Consider the following 22,258-nt stretch of genomic DNA (forward strand, 5'->3'; position numbering starts at 1 on the left):
TGGGAAGGTGGTACCAACAGCTAAGATCATTTTTTTTAAATAAATGGCAGAGTTTGGGTGGTGGTGGTTGTCTCAGGCCAGCAGGCACTTTGCTTACGTCATTGAATGTGGAGCACCAAGCCTATGCACAAAAATTTTTTCCTCAAGCCATTGCTATATTCTTTGAATATAGCTAGTTAAGGCCAGATAACTTTACACCTAACTGGAGATATTCAAAAGATAGTTGGTTAGATTATAAGGTATTTGGATAAAGGTAGTTGAATAACTTTAATCGGGGATATTCAGCACAACGTTTATTCTGCTGAATAACCTAGATAACTTATCTGTTTAAATTTAGCTAGATAAGTTATTCGTTCTACAATTTTTGAATATTGACCTCTAAATGTTTTATAATAGCAAACAATTCTGTTTTCCAATCAACAATTGAATTATAAACTGCAGAATTATATATCTTATTATTATAAATTACAGTCTGATTAATCCAGTTATTATATATATCCTTGTGAGGAAATCTACAAGAAACCCCTTAGACTACCTTAAACAACCAGGCAAGGCTGTCTTGCCCAGTCCTCCTTAAAGCCCAAGCCCACAGGGAATCCTGTGTGAAGGGAGGAGCCCCTCACCAGTGTACAAGAACTCTGGGCCTAGAAGGGTTAGAAAAGCCCCGGGGAGTATGTAGAGACCCACCATATGCCAAGACCAGTTACATGTAAGAATTGTTTGGTGAACTGCACTGATTGTTTTGTTCTCTTTGCTTTTGCCACTGTAAATAAACTGCACCTAAGGAACTGCCAGAATCTGTCTCCTTATTTCTCTAGCTGTTCCCAAGCCCCTATTGCCCAAGTTACCTCATACAGTGACAACAGTGGGATTTCTTGCCTAAGCGGGAAGCACAGGCAAGAACCCACAACCACAGTAGAGAAAAAACCCTGCAGAGTTTGTTTTTTTTTCCTGGGGCCTCCCAGTTCCACTCATCACCTCCTTCATAAACAGGCCAAGGGGGCTAGCCCCATCTGTACAGTCAAGGTTCAGGAAGTGAGTCAGGGCTGGACAGGCTGCACTGATTGTTTTGGGTTTTTTTGCTTTTGCCATTGTAAATAAACTGCACCTAAGGAAGGGCCAGAATCTGTCTCCTTATTTCTCTGGCGGTTCCCAAGCTGCTATCACCCAAGTTACTACAATCTCAAAACTAAATATCCAGATATTACCTAATAATCAAGCTTTACCTACACCAGCATTACCTACACCAGCATTACAGTTTTCAGAAGGATCTAGCTGGGTAAAAATTGTCCCCATTGAGTGAGATACTAAAAATTGACCCCTATATGTACAGTTTTAATTACCAGAGTATTAGAGAGCTCAGCATTAATTGTCCCAAATTTATAGATCCAGATATATATTAGGTATTAAATATTTTAATTATTTATTTAATTGTTTTTATATACCAGTATTTGAGAAATACATCATATAGGTTTACAAAATTAAAAAAATAAAATAGTACAATAAAATTCATCAAATAAAAGCTAAATAAAGGAAATACAACATAGTTAATATATTAGAAATACAAATACAATAGACCTAAAATACTCAGTAAAATTAGATAGTAAAGTAAAAGAATGGTATTATTCAATCAGGAAGAGCTTGCTGAAATAGCCAGGTTTTTAATTTATTTTTAAAAGTCAATGGATTTGCCTCAACTCTCAACTCTATTGGTGTAGAGTTCCATATTTTTGGACCTGCTAAAGAGCTCGCTCTCTTACTTTGTTTACGTGGGCCAACTTCAGAGACAGTATAGATAATAGTCCTTTATTTGATGAACGCAAGTTTCTTTGTAGTGTGTGGAAATGTAGAGCGGCATTGAGCCATTCAATTTTTTCATTATAGAATGTTTTATGTATTAATGTAAGTATTTTAAACTGTATTCGAAATGTGATTGGTAGCCAGTGGAGTTCTTTCAGAGTGGGTGTAATATGATCACATTTTCTGGTGTTTGTTAGAATTCTTGCAGCCGCATTTTGAAGGATCTGAAGAGGTCTGATGGTGGATGCTGGAAGGCCTAAGAATAGCGCATTACAGTAGTCTATTTTTGGGAAAATCAGTGCTTGTAAAACAGTCCTAAAATCTTATAAAAAACATCTTTATTTAGTGAGGTAATAAAATTCTTAAAATTTAGTTCAGAGTCATGGATCACTCCTAAAGTTTTTACATAATTTCCAATTGCTTGATTCGATTTTAAATCATAAATTTCGTGGTTGGTACGTTCATTTTGTTTATTACAAATTAATAATATTTCCATTTTGGCTTCATTTAAACAGAGATTCATATGTAATAAAATTTGTTTAATAGCAGAAAGATATATATTCCATAATTTCAGTGAATTTTTTATAGAATCTTTGATTGGTATTAAAATTTGAACATCAACTGCATAGATGTAATAATTTATCCCTAGCCCTGCTAATAATTTATATAATGGCAATTTATATATGTTGAACACTGTTGCAGAAAGAGAGGACCCTGAGTCTCAAGGTCAATTTTCTGTGACTCATAGATGCCCATTTTCACTTTATAAGATCTATTATGTAAGTATGATTTTAACCATTTAAGTGTATTATCCCTTAACCCAATTTCAACTAGTCTATTGATCAAAATGTCATGGTTGACCATATCGAATGCAGCAGAAATATCCAACATTACTAGGAGGTAGGATTGTCCACTATCAAGTCCTCTAAAGACAGTGTCGATAAGTGAGACAAGGAGCATTTCAGTGCTAAAGAATTTGTGAAAACCAAATTGTGCTGGATACAGTATATTATTTTTTTCCAAGTACGCTGTAAGTTGTTGATTTACTACTTTCTCTATGAGTTTTGCCACAAAAGGTAAATTAGAGATAGGTCTAAAATTAGCCGGATTTAAAGAATCCAATTGAGGGTTTTTAGGATAGGCTTAATGATTGCACATTTAAGGATCTCAGGAAATTTGCCTTGATTAAGGGAAATATTGATGATGTCTGCTAATGGTTTTGCAACAATATTCGGAATTAATTTTAATGCTTTGATTGGGATTGCATCTATTGGATAGGCAGCTGGGTTCATCTTTTTTACTAGTATTTCAATTTCAGTTGATGAAACATTATCAAACATACACCAGATGGAGTCTAGGTTATTATAAAGAGTATTTGTCACCAGAACGTTCTTAATTAAGTTCGAGATTTTGTCTTTAAAGAAATGGGCTAACTCATCACATTTGATTTTCAAATTGTCCTGACTTTCCATTTGTCTATTAGATTTGGTTAGGTCAGATACATAGGAGAAGAGGACTCAAGAATTAAATTGGAAGTCATGAATTTTTCTAGAGAAATAATCTTGCTTAGTTTTATAGCTAGTAGATCTATATTTGGTAAGAGTAGCCCTTATTTGCCCAACGTGATGGGGGATGGGTTTCTTCGCCATTTCCTTTCTAATGATCTGAGAGTACATTTGATTTTTCTCAATTCTGGAGTATCCCAGGAAGCTTTATACTTCTCGGATGGTTTAATTTCTTTTTTAATAGTAGGGCATAATGTATTTGCCAATTCAGTTGTTATAGTGTTCCAGGAGGATAGTGCAGTATCCACGTCAGTTCTTTCTAACTTGTTAAATGCTACTGGAATTAATTCGGATAAGTCTTCCTGATTAAAAGGTTTTCTAAATTCATTAGTAATATTAGGTAAAGAAATATTACTGTTGATATTATTTAATGCAATTGAGGTCTGGATCAGTCTATGATCTGACCATGGCATTGGCAAACATGTTGGTAGTTCGGTATTTGATAAGAAGGAATTAATAAAAATTAAATCCAATGTGTGTCCAGCTTTATGAGTGGGGAGATCAACAATCTGCCTAAATCCTAATGCAAGCATAGGGGTAGATTTTAAGACTTGCGTGGGTGTACATGTGCGTGCTCTACCCGGCGCGCATACATGTATGCCCGATTTTATAACTTGCTCGAAATCAGAACTGCCTCAGAGAGAACTTCCCTACTCCCCCCACCCCACCTTCCCTCCCCCCCCTACCTTTTTTTCTTTTGTTATTCAACTTACTTCAGCCCTGGGGCTGAAGTAAGTTGTGTGCACCGGCCGACTGCTGGCGCGCAATCCCCGGCACAGCAGCAAATGGCTGCTGTGCCAGGAGCCTCTGGCCCCTCCCCCGGACCGCCCCTTTTTGCAAGCCCCGGGACTTACCCGTGTCCCGGGGCTTTACGTGCATCGCTGGGCCTTTTGAAAATAGGCCTGGCATGTGTAACCTTTTGAAAATTCGGCCCATAGTGTTTAACAAGATTTCACAATTTGTCGTTAGTGGTAATAGATCAACATGGAGGTTAAAATCCCCCAGCACAATGGCTGGGATATCCATATTTATATTCTCAGTGATAAATTCTATTAGTGGAGAGATATTGTGTTCAAGGAGACCTGGGGGGTGGATACAATAAACAGATTTGTAAATGTTTGGATTTCAGAAAGGCAATCTCATAATGTGGTGCAATGTTAATAGCCTGAGAAGTTAATTTAAATTTTTTTAGGGCCATAAGTAATAGACCTCTGCCTTTTCGATTGGACCGAGGCATAGAGAAAACATCATAAAGATTTTTAGGTAATTGATTTATCAAAACAATATCAGAACTTTTGAACTATGTTTCAATTACACAACATATATCAAGATGGTTTTGCAATACAAGGTCGGTTAGAACTGGAATCTTTTTTACCAACGATTGCGCATTGATTAATAATAAAGATAGTATAGAGAATGCAGTAATCTTTGAGTTCTGGGTTATTGATATGGGAGTAAGCGTTTGTAGTCTGTTGGAAGTTGAAAATTTGAACTTTTGATATTTAGGTCTATGTTGGATATGATGGGTTGAATATGCAATTGTTTTTCCATGATAGTACTCACTGTTTTTACCGTATCACGATTTCAATTGGTGAGGATGAAAACAAGGCAAGGTTCAAATGCTGAATCGGAGAAAGTTGATTTGCTCCTGTTTGGTCGCAGGTCTATAACAGAGCAACACAAAGGGGCACACTAAGGGGCAGGCCCCTCAGTCGCGCTCCTTTGGCATGTGACGCCTGGCGCCCGGCACCTTGGCCCAAGAGCCATGCTTTTGACCTCCTCGGCGTGTTTGATGACATCGCTGGGGGCGTGGTCATCAGCCGAGGCAGGAAGGGCACGGTAGATGGTTTGGGCGGGGGCATAAACTGCGTTGGCCGGAGGTCCAGAGAGATGATCTTTTGAAGGCAAGTATTCTAAGCCTCTGTTGGAACAAGAGGCAGGCAGGCAAGTTACCAGCAGATGGAGGCAGGCAAGTTACCAGCAGATGGAGACGTTAAAGTATTATTTATAGATATTAAAAATCTGAACATTACAGATACTAGTTAAATGATAGGGAAAGGAGTGAAAGATATTGTCTAGAAAGAAGCAATGCCAGAAACCCTTCATAGTCAGGTGTCAGCCATTTTGTGTCCTTCTGCAGTGCCTGCTAGGACTCACCTGCCTGGCAGTGTCCCCATACTGGATGTTAAGGGTGCTCATGGCCCTCACAATGGACAGCATAGACTGCAGAGTGTTGCTGTTAATGATGCTGATGAACTCTAGACATTCCTCCAAGGAGTAACCATCCTGATGGATAATTCTGGCAGAGATAAGTACAAAACATGAGATAAGGAATGGACCAAAATTATACCTCCAACCCCCAACTTTCAGCCCCCATGATTAAAAAAAAAAACCTCATTACCTAATTACGTACAGTATCTTACAAGACCTTTACAGCATGAGCAAAATGTCATCCTTAGACCCACATAAGGTCTGAATAGTGGTTCAGAGATCATTCCTGCTGCATGCATTTATGCTATAGAAAGTACAGAAAGCAGACCTTAGGCAACAGTAGTAGAACATTTTGCTTCTTGAAAAAAACCAACAAATAATTTGTTTTTGGTTGATCTAAAGATGGAAGGCAAGCTCTGGCATGTGTTCAGATGACCCTAAATCAAGTATGTAATAACATTCCTTATGCCTAATTAGCTAGTCACTTGCATGAGCTTGAAGACCCCTAGAGTTTCACTTACATTTGGGGCTGTATTTTGGAAGAACTTTTACCTGTGTGGTAGGTTTATTTGATGGTGCTGGTGTCTAGGTGCTTTGAGCTATGTTTGTAGGAGTTAGGTATCATGGAGGCATTTGTATCTAGGTCAGGGCTTCCCAAATCTGCCCTGGGGACCCCACAGCCAATTGGGTTTTCAAGACATCCACAGTAAGTAAAACCGGTACGATAAGACCTAGTCTTGAGCATCGGTATAGTAAAAGAAATTAAATAAATAAATTAAATAAAGTATGTGGGAGATAAACTGGCAAATATTCAGTCACCGGTATATTGCAAATAGATCTCACACACACTCATTGTAGATATGTTAAAAACCCAGCTGACTGTGGGGTCACCCAGAACAGGTTTTGGGAAGCCCTGATCTAGATTCTGGCATTATTTCTGAGGGGTGCTTGCATGAGCTTGAAGACCCCTAAAGTTTCATGTTTCTCTCAAGCTCATATGTGAAGCAGGGATTCAGCACTTGATCCTGGGTTTAGCTCCAGGAGGCAGTAGGATAAGCAGAATGACAGTAGACAAGCATTTATATAGTAAAGCTGATCAGATGCACAGTTTAGGGCCAGGGCAAAATCCTAAATGAACATGATACAGTCACAGCACTGAGAAAGAAGCTCATTAAAGAGCACAGGGTGCAGAAGCATGTGTAACAAGATATGAAGGGTGACAGGAGAGAAGCCTGTGCTCAGATCAGGGTCTGGGAGGAGTGAATTTGATAAGAAATGAGGGTTGAGAGGAGAGAAGCCTATCCTAAAATGTGGGAGAGTTATAACAAGGAGAAAAGACTCAGAGGAGAGAAGGTTGCACTGATTGCACGCTGTGAGGGAGCAGGAGTGTAATGAACAACAAGGGGGTGAGAGAAGAGGGACCTTTTGTAGTACATGCTGGGCACACAGCTTATTTCAGTACATGCAAACTCTGTGGTCCTGGTAGCAGAGAGCTTACCATGAAGCTGCAATTCACTCAGAAGCTTTCAGAGGTTAAACACAAGGATTCTTTACTTGAGGGGAAACTGGGATAGAAAACAGACTTTATCTACAAGGTTACATTGCACTGGATCGAGAAATTGTGTACTGATGTTACCAGGGATGCTCCTGAACAGGGAGGAAGTGCACACAGGGAACTACTTAATACAGGTCCTAAGCTACCTAAATATGCATCCCATTTCCCCATAATAGGGTCGGGTTATACAAGCAGGGAGTGACTCAACCCCTTGCTTTCTGGTTGAGAATGACCTTCTTATTTATTTATTTATTTAGCATTTTTATATACCGAAGTTCATGTAGCAGAGTTACAAATCAATTCGGTTTACATTTTAACATTAACATGCATGTAAGAATGCAATTACATAGAACAAGGAGTATATAATTTGGAACAAATAAACTGGGAGACTGTTATCACCATATAACATGTGCAATAAGTAATATGCTATATTTTTTTTTTTGTAACAGACTAGACAAAAGTTAGCCTTGTAATCATCTAAAAAATTAGATGGTGATCCGAACTAGATAATCTGCCCGTAGATAAGCTGTTAATGCTAACTGGAGATGCTAACTTGATGGTCGAACTGTCATTCCATGAGATCTGTCCTTTTTCAGGCCTGGCTGTGGCAGTCACTGCTGGAAACTGCACAACGGTCTATATTCTGTCCTTATGGGGAGAGTTTTTCCTTTCTGGTGCTGCTCTCCTCCATTCCCTGGTCTCACGTGGGGGTTGTCTTTTGATGTCCTCCCGGACTAAAGATTCCTGTTTCCTGCATTTACTCCATGAACAAGAGTCTCTGGGTGGCTATGCCCTTCATCGTCCAGGCTGACCTTCAAGGTTCAGTTTCTTGTTTTGGCTCTGCCTGTTCAATGTCATCCGAAGTGCCCTCTCTCTTTGCCTTGACTGGCCGCTCTGCAGTCTTGTCCTCATTTGTATTGGCAACCATACAAGGTTGTTCTGCAGCTTTGCCTTGGCTCTCACTGGTGCCTGTTCAGGGCTTGTTAGAGTCATGACTTCTGAAGATTTCTTGTTAAAGTTTGCACTCTGTTACTATCACCTTGTCCATTCAGGGATGCACGGTTTGTTGTGCCTTGGTATCTTGCCCTACATGCTTTACCATGTATGCATGCAGTTCTCGTGTGGGGGATGGGTAGCTGATTTAACTTCTTCATCTATGCTGATGATCTTGTATAGGCTGTCACCTGCAATTCCCTTCTGCTAGAATATCTGCCCTCTTTATATCGGTACATATATAGTATATAGTGAAACTCTTGCTTGTTAGGTGTTTGTATAGACAGCCTTCCCTTTAGGTCTGGCACATACAGCAAATAAGAACCTTGTGCCTGTTTTCAGCAAAAGGGACACATCTGAGCCATCCTTACTCTTTTCCTATTTGCAAGGAGAAAAACTTTGTTTCTCTCACTGCAATCAATCTCTGAAAAGAATTCTTTATTGCTTGTCATGTGACTGGTTGTCCCTCCCCTCCTCAAGTCAATACAACCAGCTTTCCGAGCTGTTTCTTTCTGCTTTCATCTGGCTGTTAACTATCTCAATCCATTTTTTTTTGTATTTTGTGACTTTCATGTGCTTCTTAGGTTTTTAGACTGGTCAATTCCTCTGCAAATGTCCTGCCTTTTTACAGTGATAGTAAACATTGGTTTGTGACCACCCTCTAGCTCCACCACTTGCTGTAAGAGTAGTTTAAGCTTTTTGGGAGTTGCTTCTGCCCACCAATTCTACCTTCCATATGAGGGCAATTTTAGCTGTGTCCACCCACTAGCTCTGTCCCCAGCTATGAGAGCCATTTGTAAAGTCTTATATGTTTTTTGTTTACTTTCCCAGGCTGACCTGCCTATCGGCTTCAGCTTCTGTTCTGCAGCTCAACTTATCAATGAGCTTCTCCTTTATACAAGCCAGAATTAACTCAGACGTCAGTCTCATTTGGAAAGCATTTATTAGAAGGTCATATGAAACATACAGACTATATAGCGCTATAACTGTCACGTGATTATCTTTCAATTCTTCTCCCATGTACAGCATCAATGTGCTAACATTTCTTGTGACTCTTTTAGTCTCATACTCTATATAGCTTATAAAGCAGAAATTATTTGTTTACACCTTTCATTCAAAATTTTCAGTGATTCCAAAATCCCCTTTGCAGTACTTTGCCTTTGGATGTCCTCCACAAGTATAGCAAACAAAACTTTTGCTTACATATTTCACTCATCCCAGCTCTCTACATGTATAATAGGATAATCCATGCAAATTACTCCCCATAATTTATCCTTATTCAGCAGCATTTCCATCTTAAATATCCATATCTGGTTGTTGCTTGCATTCAGCTTAGTTACAACCGCTCCAAGGTGTGTGCTGGCAGACAATTTCTCTGAGTTAATTTTTCTTTTTTTTTCCTTCTATTCATGGCTCTTTGCGGTCAGTTCAAAACAGAAGAATCCTTCTTTCAGATCCTTTGCTTCCTAAGCACTGGCTTTGCTCTGTAGCTTGCATCATCCTTGGAATGCTCAGTTAGTGGTCAGTTTCACTTTGGATCAGTTTATTCTGAGTCAGCATACTCTGTGATCTGTACTGGGCTCATAACCTGTTGCAGTGTGTTGTGGGTACATAAGATCATGCCGTACTGGGTCAGACCAAGGGTCCATCAAGCCCAGCATCCTGTTTCCAACAGTGGCCAATCCAGGCCATAAGAACCTGGCAAGTACCCAAAAACTAAGTATATTCCATGTTACCGTTGCTAGTAATAGCAGTGGTTATTTTCTAAGTCAACCCAATTAATAGCAGGTAATGGACTTCTCCTCCAAAAACGTATCCAATCCTTTTTTAAACACAGCTATACTAACTGCACTAATCACATCCTCTGTTATGATGTGTGTGTACCTCCTGGCCCTTGTCCCAGAGAGTTTACCATGAAGCAATAATTCACTCAGAAGCTTTCATTAGTTATATAGAAGGATACTTTATATGGGGGAAACTAGGTTAGAAAATACTGAATATTATAAAGGTAATTTCCAAAGGAATTTCGGCAGGTAAAAAAGTGTTTTACCTGAGTAAAATGCGTGTCCGAAAGTTGTCCACCCTGCATGCTGGTAAAAGTACATGCATAGTTCCGTAACACATGTACTTTTAACTGAATTATAGTGAAGAAGTTCCTAGAGCAAAGTTAGGTCATGGGAGAAAACCATGTGCATAGTTTTGAAGTTTCAAAACTATACACTTAGTTTTGGTCAGAAAAAGTATCCACAGAAAAGCAAGTGCGAATTTCTGTGGATTACCTTTTGCATGTATTTTTGTGTTGAAAATTGATGCAAAGACCACAGGTAAAAAGTACCCATGGACTTTGCAGTTATGCGGGCAATATGAACATTGCCTCCATATACACGGTAACATTGTACTGGATAGAGTGAGTCCTAATATAAGCAGGATATGCATCCCTCCTCCTCCCAATAGAGTCAGTTTACACAAGCAGGGAGTGAGCTAATCCATTGTTGTATAGTTGAGAACTACCTTCTATTATCAGTATTCCAACACAGGATATGAGAGATGGAGGAAGTTATGAGAAATGAGGGCACATAGGCCTATGCAAACTGTAGGATATGGGGAAAGGAGGCATAATGAAAGATGAGGAGAGGACTGAGAAAAGAGGCCTGCACTAAGTACAGGGTGTGAAGGGATAGAATGTAATGAGAAATTAGAAGGGGAGCGAGAAGAGACCTGCACTGAGCGCAAGATTTGGAAGTGATGGGGCATAATGAGAAAGGAGGGGATGAGGTGAGACAGCCCTATACTGAGTGCAGAATACAGGAGGGAAGGGTTGAAATGAGAAATAAGCCTGAAAGGAGAAAAAACACAAGTACTGAGAGAGGAGGGGGGTATAATGAAAAATGAAGGGTGGGAAGAGAGTTGCCTGTGATGAGCACAGGTTGCAGGAGGGAGGAGATTTAATGAGAAATGAAGGCCGAGCTATAGAAACTGACAGAGAAGTAAAGGACTTGGAAAAGAGATTTTTATTTGTATATAGACAGCCCAGATTTGGATTGTTGACTTTTGAAGGACTGGCCTAGAGGCAGAAAACAAATCTCACAGCATTCAACCCTCTCTCTTCCACGAAAAAAAACAGAACTGCCAAATAGAAATATTTGAACTTTATGATTCAAGAAAAGCTCTGTACGATGAGCAAAATATTTTTTAAATATCCATTCTCTATCAGTCTCAAGCAGAAAGGTTGACGATCAAGGTGAAAGATGTTGCCACGTTGTCATCTGATGATTCCAAGACTGCAGATATATCCAGATTTGGTGGTGTTTCAGGAGTTACTAAGACATACATATTATTACTCTGAAGAGGACTTTTCTTCAGTGGAGGAATATAATATATCTTAGAAATTATAGGAAGAGTAGACTCTGGAATTGTAAGTATTTCCAGCAGATATCTCCTCCATATAATCTCTTGGAGGAATATGCAGAGCTTTAGGAAAATTAATACAACGTAAATTTTTCCCTCTAATTTGGTTCTCCAAATGTTGTGCTTCGCGGCCGCCCGTGACCACAACCCCCTACCTGATCCGTGCCATTGGGGCCGCTGCGGCAGCGTCGGGGGGGGGGGGGTCACTGGAGTCCAGCTCCGTTCGCCCCCCGCACCTCGGCCCAGGCCCTTGCGGTGGTTGCCGGCGGGAGAGGCGTCCCAGGCCTCTCCTTGCGGCGTCGGGCTGCTCTGCATCGCTCCCGGATCCAAGATGGCTGCCCTGCCCTTAGGCATGAGGCCGCGCCTCCTCTCAGAATTTAAAGGGGCCTCATCCCCTATATTGGATTCAGCTGCATCAATTGGGCTCAGGCTCAGGGAGGTATTTAAGGAGACTTCCTCTGCACACTCCTTGACTTGGCAACGAGTCTGCTCGCTACGGTGAGTCTTCTGGTGCCTCTGGTTCCTGGTTCCTGCTTCTTCTCGGACGTATCTTCGGCGTGTGACTTTGGACTGGCAAGCGGTGATTCCTCGGCGTGTGACTTCGGACTGGCAAGCAGTGATCCCCTGGTACTCGACCTCGGACTCCTTCCAGACCATCCATCTTCAAGGGCCCACCTAAGTCCCAGCGGCCCGGGTCCCTATGGGCTCCTCCCGGGGGGGGCTGCGGGCTTCCAGTGGCGAAGATCCAGTTGACCCTTGCACCGACCTCATGCCTCTTCGACCTCTCAAAGGTCCACCTAAGTCCCAGCGGTCTGGTTCCCTACGGGCTCCTCCTGGGGGGGGGGGTGCGGACTTCCAGTGGCAAAGATCTAGTTGCTCTTTGCTCCGCCTTCACGCCGCTTTGCCCTCTCAGGGGGCCCATCTAAGTCTCCAACAGCGAAGATCCATCCAGCCCCAGCTTCTCTTCCGCCTTGCCACCCGACGGGGGAACCTTAGGAGCCATCTCCTAAAGGTCATACCAACCCCCATCGGTCCAAGGGTTCACGACCCTCCTGGGCATAACACCAAATTCTCTAGTTTTAACTGAAGTGTTTGATTTCCTTTTATTAAAGCATGCTGAGTGTTGAAAATACTGTCCAAGTTGGTTTTAAAAGAGTCCAACTCAGCTTTCTGTTCTCCTGTATCCTTTTCAAGAGTCTTTAACCGAGTATCCAGGTCTTTAACAGTGGCGGTAATAGAGTTAAACTGAACATTAATATTTATATTCAGAGTATGGATAGTTTCCCAAATTGTCTCAAAGTTGAAAGACTGGGGTCTTACCAAGTCGAAAATTCGAGAGGGTGGGTGTCCAGCTGAGCTCTCAGTCGCCTGCTGTATACCGGCTCCTGCAGCAACATCCCCCAAATCCCCAGAGATCACTAACGGGGCTGAAAGGCCTTCCCCCAGCGCTGCGGGCTCCAGAGGAGATTCAATGAGGGCACCTATCTCCAACGCCTCCACGCCTTGTCGCGGCTGCTGGGAATGTCTCTCAGCAAGGTTAGCGGGTGGAGACCTCTGTTCCGGGGATAGAGATGTTAACAGCTCAGGGAGGGGTTCGGACTCCTCTTCTCCCCAATCCCCAGCCAGCGAGCTAGCTCCCGGTTTGGCTGCCATCCAACGGACATGAGCGTCCATAGGGCCCACCGGTGGAATAGGAGAGAGGGCACCCGAAACAACCGCTCTCTCGCCCTTCTCTTGCGAGCAGAATGAGGCATTCGTAGGCAACATGAAAGCTGAAGAGAGAGACGCTACCGCTCGCCTCACTACAGCGCCATCTTGGATCCCCCTGATTTCCTCATTCTTTGGTCTTACTTTTCAATTTTATTTTTCTTTTCGTCATATGGGGTTTGTATTGGGAATTTTTATTTTATTTTTTTGAGGTTGTCTATATCCAGGCAGCGTGGCCGTGGCAGGAACTTGTGGTGGAGTGGTTCGAAGGGGGGTGGGAGACACTTCTGCCACTGGACTTTTTTTTTCATGCACATGGTGCTGATCTGCACATACTTGGCCATGTGCTTGGTGCCCGGGGATGTGGACTATGCTGTGGAGGTGATGTCTGGATCCCTGATGTTGATGCAAGCGCTGGCAGTGCGGTGAACCTCATATCATTCTACTAGTTTTTATTTTTCTATTTTCATTATATGTCTTGACTTATGGATCGGGATATATGAGGGGGGAGGAGTATGACGAAGGGAGTGGGGAAGGGGTTGTTTACTCTTTTGTTATTATAGGAGTAGTAGGCCGAGGATGGGGGTTGGAGGGTTAGTTGGGGGAGGTCCAGGGAAAGTTTTAATGTTTGTTCAAGGGGATGATTCTCTTGATAGGTTTAGATTGGAGAGGTTCATGGTGGGATTGGGGATATGGTAGGGAAGGGGGAGGTAGGGCTAAGGAGGGGGGCTGGATTATGGTTGGGGGGGGGGGAGGGGGCCGGGGTTGTTTCTTGTTCTGGGAGTTATGGATCTCAGGAAGTGATCTGTCCAAGACCCAATGTCTGTCCCTCTTGGATAGGGTTTGCTGGATGGGTGTTTTGGTAAAGGTGGCAGCAGTTGTTCTGTTAGGGTTTTGGATGCTATTTCAGAGTTATGGGAGGGGGGAGGGGATTGGAGAGGGGATGCAGCTACATTTCATAAGAACATAAGAACATGCCATACTGGGTCAGACCAAGGGTCCATCAAGCCCAGCATCCTGTTTCCAACAGTGGCCAATCCAGGCCATAAGAACCTGGCAAGTACCCAAAAACTAAGTCTATTCCATGTAACCATTGCTAATGGCAGTGGCTATTCTCTAAGTGAACTTAATAGCAGGTAATGGACTTCTCCTCCAAGAACTTATCCAATCCTTTTTTAAACACAGATATACTAACTGCACTAACCACATCCTCTGGCAACAAATTCCAGAGTTTATTTCGGCTCCCCTTTAGTTGGGGGACACAGTTGGAGAGCAATTGATTATGAAAATGGACCACACAATCATCAAATTGGCCATGGTATCTAAGGGGCAAAGCTTCTTTTTTTTTTTTACTCTCTTTGTTTCATTTATGGAAGTATATCCGTCCTTATGTTTAATCAGCTTAAGATAGTATCTTTGAATATTAGAGGAGTAACAAATCCTATTAAGTATAAATGGATGCTGACATTTTTTAGGAAGAACCAGATTCATAGTGCATTGCTTCAGGAGACTCATATCTCATGTGTAGAGCCTGAGAAACTGAAGCATGATTGGGTGGGTCAGGTTTATTCTGCTCCTTATTCATTTAAAAGTAGGGGTGTCTGTATTTTGATACTTAAGAGTAGGGGCAGCTCAAGCAAACTGCTGCCTGAGGCAAAGGATGAAATGGTGCCCCTCCCCCCCCCCCCCAACCGAGGGCCAGGGCAGAGGGAAGGCAATGGAGGGTGAAGTGACTTGCCCAAGATCACAAGGAATGGCAATAGGATTTGAACCCTGGCTTCCCTTGTTTGCGGTCCACTGCTCTAACCACTCAGTTTTGGGCCTGTTATCTTTTTGTTCTCAGTCTTCGGTATCCAGACTAGTGAACTAGTGAGGGTGATGTAGGTGGATGATTGGGATAGCACTGTGATCTAAGGGAAAACACATCTACCCGTATTCACCACATGACATGTCCTCCCAACTACACAATCTTAATTCCAGCTACTATAGCCTTGATGTCACCCCATTCCAGTCATCATTATCACCCAGATACCACCTCCAACTACACATTCTAAAAACAACTTCCCAATCACCTTTACTTAGATACCACCCCCAACCATTCACCCTAAATAACTTCCAATGGCTATCATATATACAAAGGGACCTTTATTTTCAGTTTTTAGTTTATTTTTCCCAGGAATTTACCCATGTTTATTATAATGCACATAAAAGGGCAACTTTAGTGGGAAAAAAATGACATTTTTCCACAGTTTTTTCTCCTATTTTTGCTTGCTATTATAAACACTGATAAATTCCAGGGAAAAATAAAATAAAATCTGAAAATGAAGGTTCCTACCTATACAATGGTTTTGAAATACTGACTGCAAAAAAAAACCTCACAGCTCTTGCAGTCCCAAACTATCTCACAAGGAGGCACTGTAGAGCAACAGACAGGGAGAATCTTTCTACTGTACCACTAACAGCTGTGCAGAAGTGTGTGATGGTATTATACTCACTTCATTTGCTTTACAATAGTACTTTTTCCAGACTCACCAGCTCCTAAAAAAGAAGACGAACACAGTATTAGGATATTATATTAGATGCCCCACAGAATAAAGCGGGAGTTTCTTATTATACAAACAGAAGGAACGTGTTTTTTTATCCTTGCTTATTTGGAATATTATTATTTTGTAAATCCCTTTTATAGTCTCTGGAATCCTGGTGCTTATTCACTAGGGGTTGGAATTAAGATATACACTGAGGATTGTTGTCTAACGTCAAAGACAGTTTCATTAAGTGGGGAGAGAATGCATGTGCTTTATTTTCATAGCCCAGCAATCTTAAAATCTTGCACAAAGTAACCATCCATACAAAAGTGCCTTGCAAATAATCAGATGTGTAGGTTTTCCATAGAAACATAGAAGATATCGACAAGGACTACATAGTCCACCCAGTCTGCCCTTTTGTTCCTGCCTACTCTGCTATCACAAGTTTTACTTGATCTGTGATGTTTTCCTTATCTCTCTCTACCACAAAGATCTTTTCGCATTTGTTCCATGCATGCTTGAATTTTGTCTCCGTTTTGGCTTTTTTCACCTCTGCTTGAAATGTGTTCCAGGTGTCTACCACCCTCTCAATGAGAGAGTATTTTCTCACAGTCCTTTTGAGCGTCCCTTTTTTCAGCTTCATACAATGACTTCTTGTCTTTGAGCTTTTCATCCTATGGATTATTCTGCCTTCTCACACTTTATTGAAGTCTGCTAGATAATGGAATGTTTGTATCATATCTCCTTCTTCCCGGGTCATCTTGGCTCCTTCAGTCCCTCTGTGTATCCCATAGTCCACTCCAAACCATGCACCATTTTGGTGGTCCTTCTTTGAGTGGCTTCCACTTTATCAATGTCCTTTTGTAGATGTGGTCTCCAGAAGCAAAACCAGTACTCCAGGTGGTGATATTACAGAGATAATATTACTTCCCATTTTCTACGAATGATTCCTCTTCTTATGCGCCCAAGTATATTATTAGCTTTCTCAATTACTTTGCCATACTGACAAGCCACCTTGAGGTCATTAGCAATGATGACTCCCAGGTCACTTTCCTGTTTGGTGACTGTTAGTGCTTCCCCTCCAAAATGGCATTTGATATATTTGACAAGAATCCCCACTGGGAATTGGTATTGACCCCTGAGTATCCACTGGAAGACAGACATAATGGATATGATAGTGAGGATTCAAAAGGAGAGTTAGGTGGGGGACATATGAGGTTCACCTGGGAGCCACATTGGAGAGACCATACCCCTAGCCAACAGGCACATGATGGAGACTTAGTAAAACAGTTCCCGGGAATGGAAACTCAGGAGAGGGAGATCCAAGAACCCTTCCAGAGTAATGATAGGTCTGAGGGTGGTACAGATGGCAAGAGAGGAATGGACAACCTGGAACAAGAGAGGGAGAGAGGTGCCACAGATGAGATTCACCCCCAGAGAGAATCAGAAATTACTGTCACATGTCAGTGAAAGGACCAATCACCTTTCAGAAGGCTGTCCTGAAAGGTGATTGGTCCTTTCACTGACAAATGTCAGTGAAAAAAGACCAATGGGCAATAAGTGAAGAAATGAATAAATTAATATTAAGTGCCTGACACTTTAATATTGATTTTATACACTCCTTCTGGTGCTGGTAGTCGGGTTTGGAGAATGGATGATTAATTAACCAGCGTCCATTTTCCAAAACCCCTGCCAGTGCTTTTTAAAAACTTTTTATTATTATTATTATTATTATTTATTTATTTTTTTTAGAGTTGTTCCTCCCTCTTACTGCTTTTCTGTACACTTTCCCGGTGCCGGCAGAAATTAACGCATGGGAATAACTAATAGGGCCATCAACATGCATTTGCATGTTGCGGGCGCTATTAGTTTCGGGGGGGTTGGATGCGCGTTTTCGACGCGCTATTACCCCTTACTGAATAAGGGGTAAAGCTGGTGCGTCGAAAACACGCATCCAACCGCGGGTTAACAGTGCGCTCCACCGTAGTGCACTGTACTGTATCGGCCTGATAATCAGAGATATAAAACATCATTCATATTAAAATCATGCTAATAAAAAGATTAAATGTCAATACAGCTCACGAACATCCAATAAAAAAACTTGCATAAATTTATTCTAATATTTCCCAAACATCAATAAAATATTTCAAAACCTCTGATGAATAAAACATCCAATAATTAAATAAAGGTCTAATATTTAAAAAAAAACCAAACATTTAAAAAAATAGAAACAGATTACACCCAATAATTAAAACTAATAAAAATTTTAAAAAATCTGATTTCCATACCTGGGATCTTTTGATTTCCAGTCACCCTGAGATTATCAAGCATTAGCTGAGGTAAGGCCGCACAAACTATCTTCCTCACTTACACACACATACTACACATTCATTCCTTCAGACAGTCCCTCTGTCATATATACGCCAATGTTTTCACACACACTCCCTTTCTCACAAACATAGGCTATTTCTTCCTCACATGCACTGTGAGGCCGATGCAATACAGTGCGCTGAGCCGATGCAATACAGTGTGCTGAGGCCAGCGCACTGTATAACTTGCAGTTGGACGTGGGTTGTAGAGGCGCTAACTAATCCCCTTATGCATTAAGGGGATTAGCGCCTCTACAATGCACGTCCAATGCGGAGTGAAACTAATAGCGTTCATTACATGCAAATGCATGTGAATGAGGCTATTAGCTATTCACTCCCTATGCAAAAAAAAAGTGTGTGTCTAGGACGCACATTTTAGCAATCAGAAATTAACGCTTGCCAGAGCAGGCGTTAATTGCTGAGCACTACTAAAACTAGTACACCCTCCAACTTAATATCATGGCAATATTAAGTCGGAGGTCCCAAAAGTTAAAAATAATTAAAAATTAAAAAATTAAAAAATGTAAAATCAGCCCGCAGCTCGCGGGTTGAAAACTGGACGCTCAGTTTTGCCGGCGGCTGGTTTCCGAACCTATGGCTGTCAGCTGGTCCAAGAACCGACGCCGGAAAAATTGAGCGTCGGCTGTCAAATCCGCTGACAGCTGCCGCTCCTGTCAAAAAGGAGGCGCTAGGGACGCGCTAGTGTCCCTAGCGCCTCCTTTTACCGCGGGCCCTAATTAGCATATTTTTATTTACTGATCACGCGCACAGGACACTGGCCTGTGCGCTCTCCCGCGTTTCTTTCTGTATCGGCCTGTATGTTGCTTGATGTTTTGAGAGGAATGATGATGCTTCTGTTTTTCATCTGTTGCATTGCATAATACAGTTGGGCTTGTGGTTTCCAATTCATTTTTTGTTGGCACATTTCTATTCTGAATTCGGTGAGGGTCTCTCTGTATTTTAAAAGGTCCAGTTCTTGCATAACTTTAATTCATGCTGTGAAAATGATGGTACTTATCACTCGCCTTTATGGCATTATGGTTATTTTTTCCTCATTTCTATTTTAAATAGAAGTTTGCTGTTTATTAATTTCACTTGCATGCAGAAAGCGGTTTTGAATGTTCTTGCAGAAAATATGTTTTCATTCACATATTTTATTGTAACTGCTATTAGTAAATTAGGTGTTTTTTTTAAGGGATTAGCTAATGTTCCCTCTAAGGATTGGGTTGCTGTGAGCATAAATTTGATAGGCTTTTTGCATCAGAGAAAGCAGTGCTCACAGGGCGTACTGTGTTCTAGGGCATATGGCAGCAGCAAATTTTCTGCTGCACCTACCACGGGAGATAATTCCGCAAATCGCGCTAACAGCCGTTAACGCGATTTGCAAATGCTTAAGTTTGTATTCAGGGGGTGGAGTATATGTAAAGTAGGAAAGAGTTATCGTGTGCTGCAAAACAGCCACAGTGTTTCCAGTATATATATATGAGAGAGAGAGAGAGAGAGAGAGAGAGAGAGAGAGAGAGAGAGAGAGAGAGAGAGAGAGAGAGAGAGAGAGAGAGAGAGAGAGAGAGAGAGAGAGAGAGAGAGAGAGAGACTTGCTATAGTGCCTCTTCCCTAGACAGGTATTTGTATCCCTATGAGAGGCTCACCTAGTAACTCGAGGTGGGGATTAGGTATGAGTGTAGGGGGTTGGGGGCCACTTTCACATTCAACATGAGACGTACGAACAGAACAGTGGTCTCTTGTGAAGATTTGATGGCCTTCGGAGTGAGGAAACTCACTCCAAGATGAGATTTGGGCAATGTTCTCTCAAACTAGCTTGATGGACTCTCTACCTGGGCAACAACAAGCTAGTTTGAGAGAACATTGCCCATATACTGAAACAGGCTGTTCAGAAACATCGTGAACCATGATATATACTGGCAAAGTAGCCCAAATTGGGTTAGCATAAGGTAACACCCCTTTTTGGTATCCCGTGCGATATTGGAAAATGAGGCCCTAAGTTTGTTCTGACTTTGAGCAGGTAAGGTGAGTTGATTAACTTTGCTGTGTTCTTAACATAAAGAACCCTAGAAATGGAGTTGTTCTCCAACCTGGCTAAGTCTGGCTTCTATTTATTTCTGGCTATATAGGAAAGGAAGCAGTATTTTAGCAGGCTGCAATGGCTGCATTTATGGGGCTTGATTAGCAGGAGAAATGTATGGTAGTTTGTTTCCCTTTGTGTGCTCTGTTTTATATGTTAAAAAAAAATCCACTATACGATCACTCGCTGTGTTCTCCTGCAAAACTAAGTTGAAGTCATATCAAGAAGTTTGTTCTGACTTCTGAGCAGATTCCAGTTAATAAACTCCTGCTGATTACAACCGCAGCAACTGGTGTGTGTGCATGTAACATGTGCTGCTGGCGTATTGCATGAATCCATCTGTTACACCTAAGGCTGAGTGCAATATAAATCCGGCCTTGCTTGGGTTAGTATAAAACCGCAGAAGTGAGGGTTGGGTGAGGGGATATCAAGCCTCTGCTGTCTCATCACCATGGCAATGTCACCATGGCAAATGTCTTTTCAGTGACTGAAAGAGGGAGAGCAGATGACATGGGATTATAGAGGCTAAAACCTCTTCTGTTCCAGTCTTCGTTACAGAAAATCAGATTATATTTGCCCCTCCTAAAGAAACACTGCAGAATTAATAAGATGAAAGCTGGTCTTCTCAGTACCACAGGATGAAGAGAGAGGTGGAAATAATGGAAATTTTAAAAAGTGCAAGTAGTTTTTTGTATTGCAGAAATATCTTTTTTTTTATGTAACCCTCCTTGACTTTGTCAGTGGTGGTGAATTCTCCTTTAAGAGGAACTAACAGTGATGGGCACAGTACGTATTCCATGTGCAGTTGTGACCATGGAGTCAGCACACATGCTCAATGTACAAAAATTGCAGGAGGCAATAGCTTATAAATCACTAAGAGGTGGGATTACTTCAGTCCGGCTCCAGACCTGACAGCCAGGCAAACTGCAGACCTGGGGCCTAATAGACAACGGCAGAGAGTTACAGGAACCTGCTGTAACTGCTTTCATCTTAAACAAAGTCAACTGAAGTGCAGACACAGCACAGCCAATAGATGATGTGGAGAGAGTCTGCTTCAAGGACTAGATTTTGAAGGAAACTCATAGATCCTTAAGAAACAAATCAAGGACTTCTAGATGGAAAAAAAGGGAGTTTGACCATTTTGGCTTAGACACTGATTTTCAAAGAGAAACATATTTTGTCTACATACAGTTTGAAAATCTACTGTGACAGCATTTAATTTTCAAAAACGTGACTGATAAAATGAGGAAAATGGTTAGGAAAAAACTGAAAGGAGCAACTACAAAGGATAAGAGTTTAACTCAGGCATAGACATTGTTTAAAAATATCATCTTGGAAGCCCAGGCAAGATGTATTCCATGCATTAGAAAAGATGGAAGGAAGGTTAAATGACTACTGGCATGATTAAAAGGTATGGTGAGAAAGGCTATAATATCTAAAAGAACATCTTTCAAGAAATGAAAAAGGGATCCAAATGAAGAAAATAGAAAACAACATAAGCACTGGCAAGTCAGATGCAAAGCATTGATAAGAAGCAAAGAGAGAAAATGAAAAGAAGCCTGCTGTGGAAGCAAAGACTCATAATAAAACCTTTTTCAAGTACATTTGAGGTAAAAAGCCTGCGAGGGAGTCAGCTGGACCATTAGATGATCAAGGGGTAAAAGGGGCATTTAGGGATGACAAAGCCATAGAAGGGAGACTAAATTAATTATTTGCTTTGGTATTCACTGAGAAAGATGCAAGAGATATACCCATGCCAGAAATGATATTCAAAGGTGGTGATTCAGAGGAATTGAAACAAAGCTCAGTGAACTTGGAAGATATTCTAGGGCAAATTGACAAACTAAATAGAAGCAAATCACCTGGACCAGATGGTATACATTCCTGAGTGTTGAAAGAACTGAGAAATGAAATTGCGGATTTTCTATTGGAAATTTGTAAACTATCAGTAACATTGTCTATGGTACCTCAAGACTGGAGGGTTGCCAATGTAATGCCAGTTTTTAAAAAGGGATCAAGGGGTGATCTAGGAAAATACACAC

The 22,258-nt window shown here is 41.5% G+C and overlaps 1 protein-coding gene across 1 annotated transcript in view; it reads right to left on the reverse strand.

The window, feature by feature from the left end:
• GNAT1 (G protein subunit alpha transducin 1) overlaps positions 1 to 22,258 on the reverse strand; it is a 104,480-nt gene that overhangs the window by 60,511 nt on the left and 21,711 nt on the right. Inside the window, 2 exon segments of the mRNA XM_029597566.1 lie at positions 5,523 to 5,664; positions 15,735 to 15,777. Of these exon segments, the coding sequence (XP_029453426.1) occupies positions 5,523 to 5,664; positions 15,735 to 15,777 (185 nt within the window).

The sequence above is a fragment of the Rhinatrema bivittatum genome, chromosome 4 (genome assembly GCF_901001135.1).
Source record: "Rhinatrema bivittatum chromosome 4, aRhiBiv1.1, whole genome shotgun sequence".
Classification (NCBI taxonomy): Eukaryota; Metazoa; Chordata; class Amphibia; order Gymnophiona; family Rhinatrematidae; genus Rhinatrema; species Rhinatrema bivittatum.